This window comes from Saimiri boliviensis, chromosome 3, assembly GCF_048565385.1.
Source record: "Saimiri boliviensis isolate mSaiBol1 chromosome 3, mSaiBol1.pri, whole genome shotgun sequence".
Taxonomy (NCBI): domain Eukaryota; kingdom Metazoa; phylum Chordata; class Mammalia; order Primates; family Cebidae; genus Saimiri; species Saimiri boliviensis.
Genome location: NC_133451.1, coordinates 124,269,395 through 124,284,520, shown reverse-complemented (window position 1 = coordinate 124,284,520; position 15,126 = coordinate 124,269,395). Strand labels below are relative to the sequence as shown.

The 15,126-nt window shown below is 43.6% G+C and overlaps 1 protein-coding gene across 1 annotated transcript; it reads right to left on the bottom strand.

Moving 5' to 3' along the window:
• Positions 1–5: 5 nt before the first annotated feature.
• Positions 6–8,256, bottom strand: LOC120363155 (tripartite motif-containing protein 60-like). Its single transcript, XM_074395678.1, is given in 3 exon segments — positions 6–944; positions 946–1,326; positions 7,192–8,256. Coding segments are annotated over 3 exon segments (2,385 nt in total).
• Positions 8,257–15,126: the final 6,870 nt, after the last annotated feature.

Genomic DNA, 15,126 nt, shown 5'->3' with positions numbered 1-15,126 from the left:
GCTATTTATTCACAATCTTTTACTCTAGAAATTTTAAGAGGTTTTGAGTCCATTCCAGTATAAAAATAAGGCCAAAGTGGCCCTGTAAAATCATTATTAAAAGTATACAGTAGAGAGCTATCATTCACATTATAAAAGGAAATCTCACTCATTTCATAGTCTAAAAAAATGCCAATCTTACTAGGTGCTACTTTTGGCAGCGGATTAATTTCCTCATGACCCAATACAATATAATTATCCCGACCAGATCGCCGAATTCCCCACAATCCATTCTGTACTAATGTTGGTGAGCGCTTCCTCCTTCTGGGAAGAGAGTCATCACAGACACCAAGGATCCATTCAGGCTTGTCTTTCACTTCTACTTCCCAGTACTGCCGGCCACTACTATAGCCCTTAGAACCCACAACAGCTGGGAGGCGATAAAATCTTGTTGGGTTTGAAGGTAAGTTTTGCACTGTATTTCCATAGCGCACAGTTTTCCTATCTGCTGACACTACAAGTTTATGATGTGCTGTTTCAGGATCTAGAATTACATCTACTTGAAATCGCTTGATAATTTTCTATAGGCCAGAATATTGTGGAGGCAGACGGTAACCGTATTCTTTTAATCTGAATGAAAAAGGTTCAGGGAATTTGAAATTTTTGTACCTGTGATAGATATCCTTAACATTTGCCAGTAATTCCAGTCCTGGCTTTACATATGTGCTCTCTATCTCCTTTAGTAGATATTTTAATGAGGAGGTATGATCTGAGAATTTTCTTAGGCTTTCATTTAGTTGTGCTAAAATATCCGTCTCTTCAGCTTGTAATTGCCCAAGAACAGTCTCTTGCTCCTTTTGGAGAAATAACCTAAGTTGCTCAAATTCAGACCTGACTTCTTCTTCCTTATGTTTTACCTTTTTCTTCAGTTCTAACGATTTTCTGGTTTGTACAGTTATGATTTTTTTCAGTTAGTTCCACTCCCTCCTTCCATGCAGCATTGTATTCCTCCAATTTTTTCCTGTGATGGGAGGCAGCCTTCTTTCTGGGCCGAACACAGTGAAGCTGGTGATCAGTGGAGAAACGGCACCTTGGACATAAAAGCTCTAGGTCTTCCCGACAGAAAAAGGTCAAAACCTGATTATGCTTCTTACATACATGCTTCTCTTCCTGCCGCTTTCTCTTGCTTCTTATCTGGAGTTGCTTAGCAATTTCAGTCAAATGACCCAGTTGAGGATTGCTTGTCAATTTCCTTTCGGGACAGCAAACGTGGCAAAAAGGGCAGGGAAAGCAAGTAATCCAGACAGACGGGACAGCTAGCCACTGCTTGAAGGTCAGCCATTGAGCCTTGAACAAAGATGGTAGGTAAAGTAATTATTTTAATAAGGCCTAGCTCTCTAGACTTAAGTCCCAGTAAGCAGTACATATCTTCCCCCAGACTTTGAAATTTGAATTGGCTTTCAGTTTTACTGCTTTGGCATGTAGATGGCAGCTTCTAGAAACTTCTCAGCTCCTTAGCTTCAGAGTCTACGGCCATGAATACTTCACAGCCTGCGGCCTATTGCACATTTCAACGTATTAGCTGGGTTGCTGCTCTTCCCTCTTAATGAAATAAAGTCAAGTTTTCCTCAAGAAAGTAGACTCAGGTCTAAGATAAGGAATCCTCCCTATGAGTGAGAAAAGACAAAACATTACAAATCTGATTACATAATCACAAATGTATTAAACATTCACACAGGAATCATCAAAGAATGCTGAAATCACTGGGTGGATGTTCTTGGAGAAACAAGATATTAATATCGCAGAGATTCGCACCATACATTACTTACACACACACACACACACACACACACAATGTTAAAAATGTGGAACAAACTTACGTGCTTCTTGGTAGAATGCAATGGCAACTTTACAGCATTGCTCATATCATAGTCTTTCCAAAAATATTGACTTTCAAGCTAACCATGAGAAAATTAATTCAGATTGTGGAGCAATCCTACTAGACAACTGGTATGTATTCTATAAAATTGTCAATTATACGAAAAACAATCATAAAAAAGATTTCCAGATTTAAGGAGAGGAAAGAAACGTGAAAAATACAACATGTGATATCTGATTGGATCTGAAATCTTGAAATTTAACAGCAACAACAACAAAGAACTAAAAAAATGCTGGAAACAGGCCCGGTATGGTGGCTAACACCTGGAATCACAACACTGAGGGGCCAAGATGTATGACTCCCTTGCAGCCAGGGGTTCAAGACCAGCTTGATCAACATGGTGAAACTCCATCTCTACTAAAAATACAAAACATTAGCTGGGCAAGGTGGCATGTGCATGTAATCCCAGCTGCCTGAGAGACTGAGGCAGGAGAATCACTTCGCTGGACCCTGGGAGATACAGGTTGCAGTGAGCCGAGATTGTAGGACAACACTAAACCGTGGGCACTAGAGTGAAACCATATATTAAAAAAAAGAAAGAAAGAAAGAAGAGAAAGAAAGAAAAGAAAGAAAGAAAGAAAGAAGGAAGGAAAGAAAGATAAAGAGAGAATTGGGAAGAAATAAGTGTAAGAAACTTAGTATGGACTCCATCTCACATAATGTTCTACCAGTGTTAAATTAGGTACAATAAAATTATAGTAAAAAATAAATGGCTTTGCCGGGCGCGGTGGCTCAAGCCTGTAATCCCAGCACTTTGGGAGGCTGAGGTGGGTGGATCATGAGGTCAAGAGATCGAGACCATCCTGGTCAACATGGTGAAACCCCGTCTCTACTAAAAATATAAAAAATTAGCTGGGCATGGTGGTGCGTGCCTGTAATCCCAGCTACTCAGGAGGCTGAGGCAGGAGAATTGCCTGAACCCAGGAGGCAGAGGTTGCGGTGAGCCGAGATCGCGCCGTTGCACTCCAGCCTGGGTAACAAGAGCGACACTCCATCTCAAAAAATAAATACATAAATAAATGGCTTCATTGTTAGGAGATCCATATTAATACACAGCAGGAAGCCATCTGGAAATCTGAAACTTTCAGAAATTTCCACAATTAACAAAATATATAGCCAAGCATGGTAGCTCACACCTTTAATCCCAGCACTTTTTAAGGCCAAGGTGGGCAGATCACCTGAGGTCGGGTGTTTGAGATCAGCCTGACAGAGATACCCCGTCTCCACTAAAAATAAAAAGTGAGCCAGGTGTGGTGGTGCATGCCTGTAATTCCAGCTACCCAGGAGGCTGAGGCAGGAGAATTGCTTGAACCTAGGAGGTGGAGGTTGCAGTGGGCTGAGATGACACCATTGCACTCCAACCTGGGTGACACAGAGAGACTGTGTCTCAAACAAACAAAAACATAAATAAACAGAGAAAACATGAATGTAACAAACAGTTAACAATGGGGTGAATCCAGGAAAAAAGTATAAGGATACCCAGCCTTTCAAACTTTCTTTAGGTCTGATGCTTTCAAAATAAAAGTGAGGGATCAAGACTTCCTGGTTTGCTTTCAAGACACCTACAGGTACCTGATTTTAAGCAAGTCAGATTCCTCCATCAAACCTTGCAAGCTACCTAACCCAGCCTGACTAACATGGAGAAACTCCATCTCCACTAAAAATACAAAATTAGCCCAGTGTGGTGGTGCATGCCTGTAATCCCAGCTACCCGAGACACTGAGGCAGGAGAATCACTTGAACCTAGGAGTCAGAGGTTTAGTGAGCTAAGATCATGCCATTGCACTCTAGCCTGGGCAACAAGGGTGAAACTCTGCTCTCTCTCTGTCTCTCTGTCTCTCTGTCTCTCTCTGTCTCTCTCTCTCGATATATATATATATATATATATATATATATGGCCAGGCTGGTCTGAACTCCTGACCTCAGGTGATCCACCCACCTCGGCCTCCCAAAGTGCTAGGATTACAGGCATGAGCCACCGTGCCCGGCCGGCCAAAGGAACTTTCTGCTAGATCTCTTGTCATCTGAAACCAAACAAGAGCCATGAATTGCATTTGCTTATTAGTTCTTTTAAATCTTTTTCAATCTAGAAAAATGTTCCCTGCCTCCACCTATGTCCTAGACTACCCCACATTCAAGATTTGCCAATGGCTTTACTGGTTCTTTTTTTTTTTTTTTTCACGAGGTAGAGCCTTGCTCTGTTGCCCAGTTGCAGGTTCTTGGTTCATTGCAGTCTCTACCTCCTGGGTTCAAGTGATTCTCCTGCTTCAGCCTCCTGAGTAGCTGGGACAACAGGTATACACCACCACACCCAGTTAATTTTTGTATATTATGTGGAGATGGGTTTTCGCCATGTTGTCCAGGCTGGTCTTGAACTCTGGACTGCAGGTGATCTGCCTGCCTCGGCCTCCTAAAGTGCTGGGATTACAGACATGAGCCACTGCTCCCAACATGCCTATTGCTTGTTGACGTCAATGAATTTGTACCTCAGTCCTTCACTCTTTTTTTTTTTTTTTTTTTTTTTTTTTGAGACGGAGTTTCGCTCTTGTTACCCAGGCTGGAGTGCAATGGCACGATCTCGGCTCACCGCAACCTCCGCCTCCTGGGCTCAGGCAATTCTCCTGCCTCAGCCTCCTGAGTAGCTGGGATTACAGGCACGTGCCACCATGCCCAGCTAATTTTTTGTATCTTTAGTAGAGACGGGGTTTCACCATGTTGACCAGGATGGTCTCGATCTCTCGACCTTGTGATCCACCCATCTCGGCCTCCCAAAGTGCTGGGATTACAGGCTTGAGCCACCGCGCCCGGCCCAGTCCTTCACTCTTTAACCATTCTGTCAATCTGCCTTTGGAGAAAGAATGTAAGCCATTTACATTTAAAATAATAACTGATAAGAGGGGATTTACTTTTGTCATTTTACTGTTTGTTTTCTAAAGGCTGTGTAACATATTCTTGTTCACTAAAATTAATATTGCACTCCAGCCTGGGTAACAAGAGCGAAAATCCGTCTCAAAAAAAAAAAAAAAAAAAAATTTGAATATCCTATTTTAACTAATATTTAGTCATATCATCTTTTTTCACTGGGGTCAGGAACATCCATTGAATCCCATTTTGTGAAGCTATTAAAAATGCAAAAGACTGAATTTAATTGCACATTACTTACTGTATCTGTTTATTTTCTCTCTATATATCATTCCAGTGTGTGCTCTCATCTTGGAACATTTAGGGAAACCAGTGATTCTCATGGTTAAGACAAAGGATAACTCTTTTACCTCCATTTTATGTTTAGTAACATCATTAAGGTAATGGAGAATTCATCATTTCTTTTTCTTTTTATTTATTTATTTATTTTTGTAATGGAGTTTCTCTCTTGTTGCCCAGGCTGGAGTACAATGGCGCGTTCTCAGCTCGCAGTAACTCTGCCTCCTGGGTTCAAGGTATTATCTTGCCTCAACCTCCCAAGTATGTGGGACAACCAGCATGTGCCAGCAAGCCCAGCTAATTTTGTATTTTTAGTAGAGATGGGATTTCCCTGTGTTGGTCAGGTTGGTCTCAAACTCCTGACCTCAGGTGAGCCACCCGTTTCAGCCTCCCCAAGTGCTGGGATGGAGAAACCCCGTCACTACTAAAAACACAAAATTAGCTGGGCTTGAGCCACTGTACCTGGCCAGATTCATCATTTAAAATCAGAGGGATCCTTGGTTAACTAACTAAAGGCAAAAGATTAAATATATGAAAGTTTTCCAATTGGTGCATTTCAACAGATGTTCATGTTCAATTATCATCCAAGTTACAGGGAAAGAAAAGTCAACCATCACCTTTTAATCTTTTGTGTAGATTCTTTCGGTAAATTTTGTATTTTCAACAGAAGTTGAAACTTAGGAACTTCTCTTACGAGGTTGTTTGTGTTTTGTCCTCTCCTTATGCCTTGAATTTGGTTGCATTTTTCTTGCTTTTTATTCTGCATTTATTTGACTTTCCTGTCCATTATTTTTTTCTTTTTTCTTTGTTTAGACATTGAGTACACTTTACAGGTTGTTTCTTTTAAGGTGACTATGTTTGACAAGACATAGTAGTCATTTGAGGTGATGATTGTCTATGACAATACTAATTGTAGCAGGTTGTGAAGAAGGTTCAACAGAGAAATAAGGCATGCATTTCTGTAAAGGTGTCAGTGAAAGTATATCCGCAGGGTGTGTTTTTTACATTATAAAATACACAGCGATATGTCTGGACTGAAATTCATGACTCTGGGAGATATAAAAAGGGGCCTGAATGCATATTCCTGCTCTTAAATACCAAAATATTTCTAAATTACTGACTAAGTCATATAAATCTCTGAAAGAGCCTCAGCTGAAGTCAGTAAAAGCAGCACAAAGCAGCGGAGCTGAAGGTGCAGGCTTGTGATGGGGCACAGAGCCAGTGAGCAGAGCAGAGCAAGAACAGAAATTCCCTGACAGTGGTGGCCAACGTCTGGGTAATCCTGCTCACAATGGCCTCTCTAGGGCTCAGTTTGCATAGATAGGGTGGACCCTCCCTGACAATTTGTTTTAGTGTTGAGACCGCTAATGCCACACACTCCAGGATTGTGAGAAATGGGCTCTCCTTCCTGTAGTGAGGTTTATGGGGAGAGCAGCGGATCTACAGAGTTGATCCAAAAATGACTTGAGAGAGCAGAAACAGGAGACTAGTTTGGGGCTGTGACGGTGCTCAGGGGTGGGGCTGCTGAAAGGGTTCTCCACTACCTGGGGATGAGCCTGTCACCTGCAGCAACAGAGGATGCACCCAGACTTTCTCATCGGCTTCTTCAGGTGCGCAGAAGGGAAGAGAGAAAAGTGAGTCCCCCCAAAATATCTAGAGTCAAACATAAACATGGAATCAGAGGCTTTATTACAAATGCCCTGCAACAACACAGGAAGAAAAGACAGCCACAGGCAAAGGGCTCTCTAAGGAGCCCATCACTGGTCTATGACAATACTGATTGTGACAGCTTGCGAAGAAGGGTCAACAGAGAAATAAGGCATAAGCTTTTCTGTAAACTTATCAGTGAAAGTGTACACATGTGATCTGGTTTTTAAATTATAAAATGAAACCTGTCCCAACTCATAGTCCAGAAAAACGCCTATTTGCTGGACTTCTGTATTCGTTGTACTGCATGAACCACAGAATTGCCGAATTTCCCAGCACCCCATCCGTGGGGTTGGCGATCTCAGACCATCTGTGGGAAATGATTCTTTACACACACCAAGGGTCCATGCACCTGTGCCTCTCACTTCCACGTGCCAAAAGTGTCTCCCAGCATCAAAGCCCTCACAGCTCCGGACAGCTGGGTAAAAACTCAATGACTCAGGATTGTCGATAAAGCCTGGATGCATCCTACTAAAGATCACACTCTTTCTGTCTCTTGAGATAGTAAGACTAGGGTGGGCTGTTTCCGGGTCTAGCGTCAAATCTTCCTGAAATGTGCTCATCATTCTTTGGAGGCCAAAATAATGCGGAAGGAGCCCCAAGCTCTTCTTCTTGAATTCATGTGAGCAGACTGCAGGGGCTTTCAGGTTTTCACAGGTGTTGTAGATGTTCTCAATACCTGTCGGCACATCCAGGTCTCCCTGAAAACACTTCTCCGTTACTTCTTTTAACAGATTTTGTAGTACAAATAAATGGTCTGAAATTTGTCTTTGGTTTTCAGTGAGTTTTTCGTAAGCATCCTTCTCTTCAACAAGTAAAGAGTCACAAATTGCAGACTGTTCCTTTACCAAGGGAGCCTTAATTTCTTCAAATTCAGAGTGTAATTCCTTCCTCCTTATTTCTATTTTTCTTTTCTCATTCAAATATTTCAAAATCGTCGCTTCACGTCGCATCTTGGCGTCTTCAATTTCCTCCTTTAGTGGCTGAATGTAGCTTTTGAGCCTTCTCCTGTATTTGGCTGCAGCTTGCTCAATGGGCAGCAGGGGGTGGTGCTGGTGGTCAGAGGAGACCCTGCACTGGGGACACAACAGCTCCAGGTCCTTCTCACAGAACAGGGTCAGACGCTGGCAGTGCTTCCCACACAGGGGCTCCTCCTCCTGCCGTTTGCTCTTCCTCCTCATGTCGGGAAGCTGCTGAACCGCATCAGTCATGCGGCCAAATTGGGTGTTTCTCCCGAGGGTCCCTTCGGGGCAGTGGTGGAGGCACACGGGGCAGGGGAAGATGTCCAGTAGGTTTTCCCAGCGCTGGTGGATGCAGGAGCGGCAGAAGTTGTGCCCACAATGAGTGGTGACTGGGTCCTTGAGGTAACCCAGGCAGATGGGGCAGCTGGCGTCTGCTTGGAGCTCAGCAAGGATCCCTTGGAAGGCCATGGTGCAGGGAGGGATCTGCGCGGGGAGACTCCTTTCAGAAGGTGTGATCCTCCGGGAAGGAGGGAAGGTGAGAAGCTGGCGCCTCCTGAGTTCTCTCCCGCAAGCACTTCACAGGCCTGAGTCTGTTTCTTTCCCTTTGGCTCTAGAAGCAGCTCCCACGGGAGGGAGGGCCCAGGGCACCGGCTGATCTCTTGACACCAGATCCTCCTTTACTCAGATTCAAGCTGGGCTCTCTCGTGGTCTTTCTCAGAAAAAGCCACAGTTCCAAGAGACAGCGGAAACTAATGACCACGTAAAATACTCCAGAGTGTGGGACTTTCAACAGAACAGAAGGCAGCTGTCTTCAACAAAAGGAGAAAAAAGAAGATCTATTAAGGCAATGAAGAACATGTATATCCATGAAAACAAATGCCTAAATAATTTTTATTATTTCTGTATAAACCCCTCTAACAATAAAATCTATTGAGATAGAGGAAATCTCATATGTATTCTTTAGTTACGATTTCTGATAAGGCTATTACAATCTTAATATTTAAAACAGGCTCTATATTTTAGACATTCATAGTGCAATATTTACCCTTAAGATTACATGTGATCCTGGGTTTGCCACGCAGCATTGCAAAGTATAGAAATTGGGATATCAATTTTTAGTGGATACGCAGTGTTTGTTGCGGTAATTTTGCTACGACATTATACACTTTAGATGTTCTCCAGTAGAAAACATTATTGAAAAGGCTGACAGTCTGGACAACATGACCACACCGAGTTCTATGAAAAAAATACAAAAGTGAGCCAGGCCTAGTGGCTCATACCTGCAGTCCAAACTCCTAGGGCGGCTCAGATAAGAGGATCAATTGAGCCTGTGAGGCTGAGGTTGCAGTGATGTTTAGTGTACCAACAAACTGGAGCCTAGGCAACAGAGCAAGATTGTGTCTTAGATAAAAGAAAATTAAATGAAAAGCTGAGCTTTCTTGTCTCTGTGTCACTGTCTCCAAGCTAGACCAGCTTCTCCCTTACTCTTTTTTGTAGCCCATCTTCCACTTCTGCTACATCTCAAAGCTGTAAAATCCCTTGTGAGTTGAGCATGGTGGCTCACCCCTGTATTCCTATCACACTGGCAAGCAGAGGTAGGCAGATCACCTGAGGTCAGAAGTTTGAGACCAGCCTGGTCAACATGGTGAAACCCACTCTCTACTAAAAATACAAAACTTTGCTGGGCGCGGTGGCTCAAGCCTGTAATCCCAGCACTTTGGGAGGCCGAGGCGGGTGGATCACGAGGTCAAAGAGATCGAGACCATCCTGGCCAACATGGTAAAACCCTGTCTCTACTAAAAAAAAATACAAAAAATTAGCTGGGCATGGTGGGGCATGCCTGTAATCCCAGCTACTCAGGAGGCTGAGGCAGGAGAATTACCTGAACCCAGGAGGCGGAGGTTGCAGTGAGCTGAGATCGCGCCATTGCACTCCAGCCTGGGTAACAAGAGCGAAACTCCATCTCAAAAAAAAAAAAAAAAAAAAAAAAAAAAACTTCACCAGGAGTGGTGGCAGGCACCTGTAATCCCAGCTACTTGGAAGTCTGAGGCAGGAGGATCACTTAAATCCAGGGAGCAGGGGTTGTAATGAGCTGAGAGAGTGCTATTGTGTTCCAGCCCGGGCAACAAGAATGAAACTCTATCTCAATAAAAAATAAATAAATAAACAAAAATAAATAAATTGTAGCCAGGTGCAGTGGCTCACTCCTGTAATTCCAACACTTTCAGAGGTAGATGCGGGCAGAACACAAGGTCAAGAGATCGAGACCACCTTGGTCAACATGGGGAAACAGACGGTCTATTAAAAATACAGAGAGAGAGGCCGGGCGCGGTGGCTCAAGCCTGTAATCCCAGCACTTTGGGAGGCCGAGGCGGGTGGATCACGAGGTCAAGAGATCGAGACCATCCTGGTCAACATGGTGAAACCCCGTCTCTACTAAAAATACTAAAAAATTAGCTGGGCATGGTGGCGTGTGCCTGTAATCCCAGCTACTCAGGAGGCTGAGGCAGGAGAACTGCCTGAACCCAGGAGGCGGAGGTTGCGGTGAGCCGAGATCGCGCCATTGCACTCCAGCCTGGGCAACAAGAGCGAAACTCCGTCTCAAAAAAAAAAAAAAAAAAATACAGAGAGAGATCCAAGATGGCTGATCACTAGCAGCTCGGGATTGTAGCTCCCACTGAAAACGCAAAGAACGAGAGGACGCCACACCTTCACATGAATTCTTGTTGCTCACCCACCAGGAGATTCCCAGCGGAGGAGCCCCACGGGTCGCCAGCGCGACTCTTGTGACCCGCGAGGCGGTTTTGCCGGCGCCTCGGAGCTTCGGTTCTTGGTGCAGAGTCAGAAAAGCACCATCATTCTTAACGCCGCTGATTTGGTCGGCGCAGTGGGTTGCTCAGATTTTGGCGCTGAGAATCAATAAGTTGGACGTCCACTCAGAAACCCAATTACAAAGACGGTAATTATAAAGACCACAGATGGATAAATCTACAACGAAGGGAAGAAAACAGTCAAAACAGGCTGAGAATACCCAATATCAAAAGGCCTCTTCCTCAGCGGGGGATCGTAGTTCCTCATCAGCAACGGAACAAGGCTTGATGGAGAACGTGTGTGTTCCAATTACAGAAGCAGGCTTCAAAACGTGGATAATAAGAAACTTCTGTGAATTAAAAGAACTTGTTCTAACACAAGCTAAAGAAACTAAGAACTTTGAAAAAAGGTTTGACAAAATGTCAACAAGATTACAAAATTTAGAGAGGAAAATAAGTGAATTGATGGAACTGAAAAACACAATACGAGAACTATGTGAAGTATGCACAAGTTTTAACAGCCGAATTGATCAAGCAGAAGAAAGGATATCAGAGGTCGAAGACCAACTCAATGAAATAAAACAAGAAGACAAGATTAGAGAATAAAGGATAAAAAGGAATGAGCAAAGTCTCCAAGAAATATGGGACTATGTGAAAAGACCTAATCTACGCTTGATAGGTGTACCTGAATGTGACGAAGAGAATGAATCCAAGCTGGATAATATGCTTCAGGATATTATTCAGGAAAATTTTCCCAACTTAGTAAGGCAGGATAATATTCAACTCCAGGTAATACAGAGAACACCGCAAAGATAGTCCTCAAGAAGAGCAACTCCAAGGCACATAATCGTCAGATTCACCAGGGTTGAAATGAAGGAGAAAATACTAAGGGCAGCCAGAGAGAAAGGTCAGGTTACCCACAAAGGGAAGCCTATCAGACTCACAGCAGATCTCTCAGCAGAAACCCGACAAGCCAGAAGAGAGTGGGGACCAATATTCAACATCCTTAAAGAATAGAACTTTCAACCAAGAATTTCACATCCAGCCAAACTAAGCTTCATAAGTGAAGGAAAAATAAAGTTTTTTGTGAACAAGCAAGCACTCAGAGGATTCATCACCACCAGGCCTGCTTTACAAGAGCTTCTGAAAGAACCACTACACATAGAAAGGAACAAACAGTATCAGCCTTTCTAAAAAATACCAAAAAGTAAAGAACATTAATATAATGAAGAATTTACATCAACTAATGGGCAAAATAGCCAGCTAATATTAAATGACAGTATTAAACTCACATATATCATTATGAATTCTAAATTTAAATTGACTAAATTCCTCAATTCAAAGACAGGCAATTTGGACAAAAAACTAAAACTGTATGCTGCATCCAGACCCATCTCACATTCAAGGATACACAAAGACTCAAAACAAGGGATGGAGAGAGACTTACCAACCAACCAGAGAGCAAAAACAAATAAATAAAAAGCAGAAGTTACCATTTTTGCCTCTGATAAAATAGTATTTAAAGCAACAAAGATCAAAAGAAGCAAAGAGGGACATTATATAATGATAAAAGAATCAATGCAACAACAAGAAGAGTTAAAGGTCCTAAATATACACGCACCCAATACAGGAATACCCAGACATACAAGACTTATAAAGAGATTTAGACTCCCACACAATAATAGTGGGAGACTTCAACATTAATATTACACAGATCAATGAGACAGAAAATTAACAATGATATCCAGGACTGGAACTCAGATCTGGAACAAGTAAACGTAATTAACATTTATAGAACTCTCCACTTTACACAAAATATACACTCTTATCAGTACCACATCATATCAACTTAGAAGTTTAAACGAAATGTTGGTTGGCTTCTTGTTTGTTACTCTCTTCCCTCATTTTCTTTCATGTCTCCATTATTAAGGACAATGATAGGCATACCCATATTTAGACTGCATTCTAGCCCGGGCAACAAAGCAATACCCCCATTCTCTCTCCCTCTTCCTCTTTGTCTTTCTTCCTCTTCTTTAAAAATAAATAAATAAATAAATAAAATACAGAAGTTAGCTGGGTGTTGTGGTGGGCGCCTATAGTCCCAGCTATTTGGGAGGCTGAGGCAGGAGAATCGCTTAAGCCCAAGAGAGGGAGGCTGCAGTGAGCTGAGACTGTGCCACTGTACTCAGCAAAGCAGCAAAGTGAGACTCTATCGCAAAATAAATAAATAAATAAATAAATAAATAAATAAATGCCCTGTGTCTTCCTCTCCCTTCTTCATCCTTCACAAAAGTCTCTCCACAGTCTTCTTCTTCTTTTTGTTTTGTTTTGTTTTGTTTTGTTTTTGTTTTTTGAGACAGAGTTTCACTCTTGTTACCCAGGCTGGAGTGCAATGGCACAATCTCGGCTCACCGCATCCTCCGCCACCTGAGTTCAAGCAATTCTCCTGCCTCAGCCTCCTGAGTAGCTGGGGCTGCAGGCAGGCACCACCATGCCCAGCTAATTTTTTGTATTTTTAGTAGAGACGGGGTTTCACCCTGTTGACCAGGCTGGTCTCGATCTCTCGACCTCATCATCCACCCGCCTCGGCCTCCCAAAGTGCTGGGATTACAGGCGTGAGCCACAGCGCCCTGCCCTCCACAGTCTTTTTAATCCCATTTCATCTGACTTTCAGGTCTGACTCCTCTGGGGCCACACAAATCTCTCAAGTTCAGTTGAAATCTATTAGTGGCAAGAACAAGGCCAGGCATTTTGGTTTCCGGTTCTCATATTTGGGGTCACTGATCAGAAGCACAGCTGGCCCTTCCCCCTCACTGCCAACTACTGTATTCTCCTCCGACCTCACCTATATTATCCGCTCCACTGGCCAGGTGTCTGCAAAGGAAATTTCCTAAGCACTTCCTCAATGCAGCGTCCTTTCCCACCCCAGTTAGGGGAGTTCTCCAATTTTCATCCTCATAGACTGTGATGGGAAGTCCTCCCAGTGTCACTCCATTTGCAGCCTGAGCCTCCGACGTCTCTCCCAAACCCTAATCCCACCCAAGGTGTCTGCTCCTTCCCTGAGTCCCTGCTCACCTGCACTTGTTGTTCGAGGGGTGCTCTCCTGACGCCAAATCTCCACTTGGGTCCAGGCTCTGTGAGCGCTCCGGAGCTGCCTTTAAATGTCCAGTTGGGTGGGGTGGTTCCCTCAGCACCACTGCCGACTAAGAATGGCTGCTCCTGTCTTCGCAGGTCAGTCGTGTCCTTCTTGGTCCAGGTCAGAACAGGCAACACAGCACAGCCTCTCTGTTCACCTGAGAGTTCTGAATCTGGCGCCTTCAGGGCTTATAAACCTGTGGAGAGTTTTCTTTCTGTTTCCTTATTGGACAGAATGCGGATGAAATTAGCCTTTGGCCAATGACATGCTCCGATGGACATTTTCCACCTTCTTCTCTGATTGCATTTTAAGCCTGGAACGTGGGGTGGGTGGGGAGAACAGGAGGACATTAAAAGTGGAAGATTGGATTTATCTGTCTCTCACTGGTCCGTTGAAACTCCTCTAACTTGGCCGGGCGTGGTGGCTCAGCCTGTAATCCCAGCACTTTGGGAGGCCGAGGCGGGTGGATCACGAGGTCGAGAGATCGAGACCATCCTGGTCAACATAGTGAAACCCCGTCTCTACTAAAAATACAAAAAATTAGCTGGGCATGGTGGCTCGTGCCTGTAATCCCAGCTACTGAGGAGGCTGAGGCAGGAGAATTGCCTGAACCCAGGAGGCGGGGGTTGCGGTGAGCCGAGATCGTGCCATTGCACTCCAGCCTGGGTAACAAGAGCGAAACTCCGTCTCAAAAAAAAAAGAAACTCCTCTAACTTAATCAGTGATTAGGTTCTGGGTTAATTAAATATTGGTAATATTTGTTGGCTAGCGTTGACCTTTTCCTTCTCAGCCAGTTTTAATTTTTTTGTTCCTTGAAGGCTGTGCTTCCAGAGTCAGTCCTTGCCTTTGTTTTCTGGATTCCCAAACTCATTCCAGAGTTTTCCACATCCACAGGCTCAGACATGGAAGACAGACTGCTGGCGGAAATACCTATTCTTATTTATTTATTTGTTGAGACGGAGTCTTGCTCTGTTGCAAGGCCGGAATGCAATGGCATGATCTTCGCTAACCGCAACCTCCACCTCCTGGATTCAGGCAATTTTCCTTCATCAGCCTCCGAGTAGCTGGGACTATAGGCATGTGCTACTGTGCCCAGCTAATATTTTTATTTTCAGTAGAGATGGTATTTCACCATATTGGCCTGGATGTTCTCCGTTTTTGGACCTCATGATCCTCCTGTGGAGGAAGCGGTGAGCCGAGATGGCACCACTGCACTACAACATGGGCGCAGAGCAAGACTCGGTCTCAATAAATAAATACATACATAAGCAAATAAATAAACATTCAAAATTCTGGATGAAATTTTTAGGACCCAATTTTAAACATTCAACCATGTATTATGATTCTGGAATTGGATTCTGAAAACTGCTACCTCCTTATTTTCTTAGATAA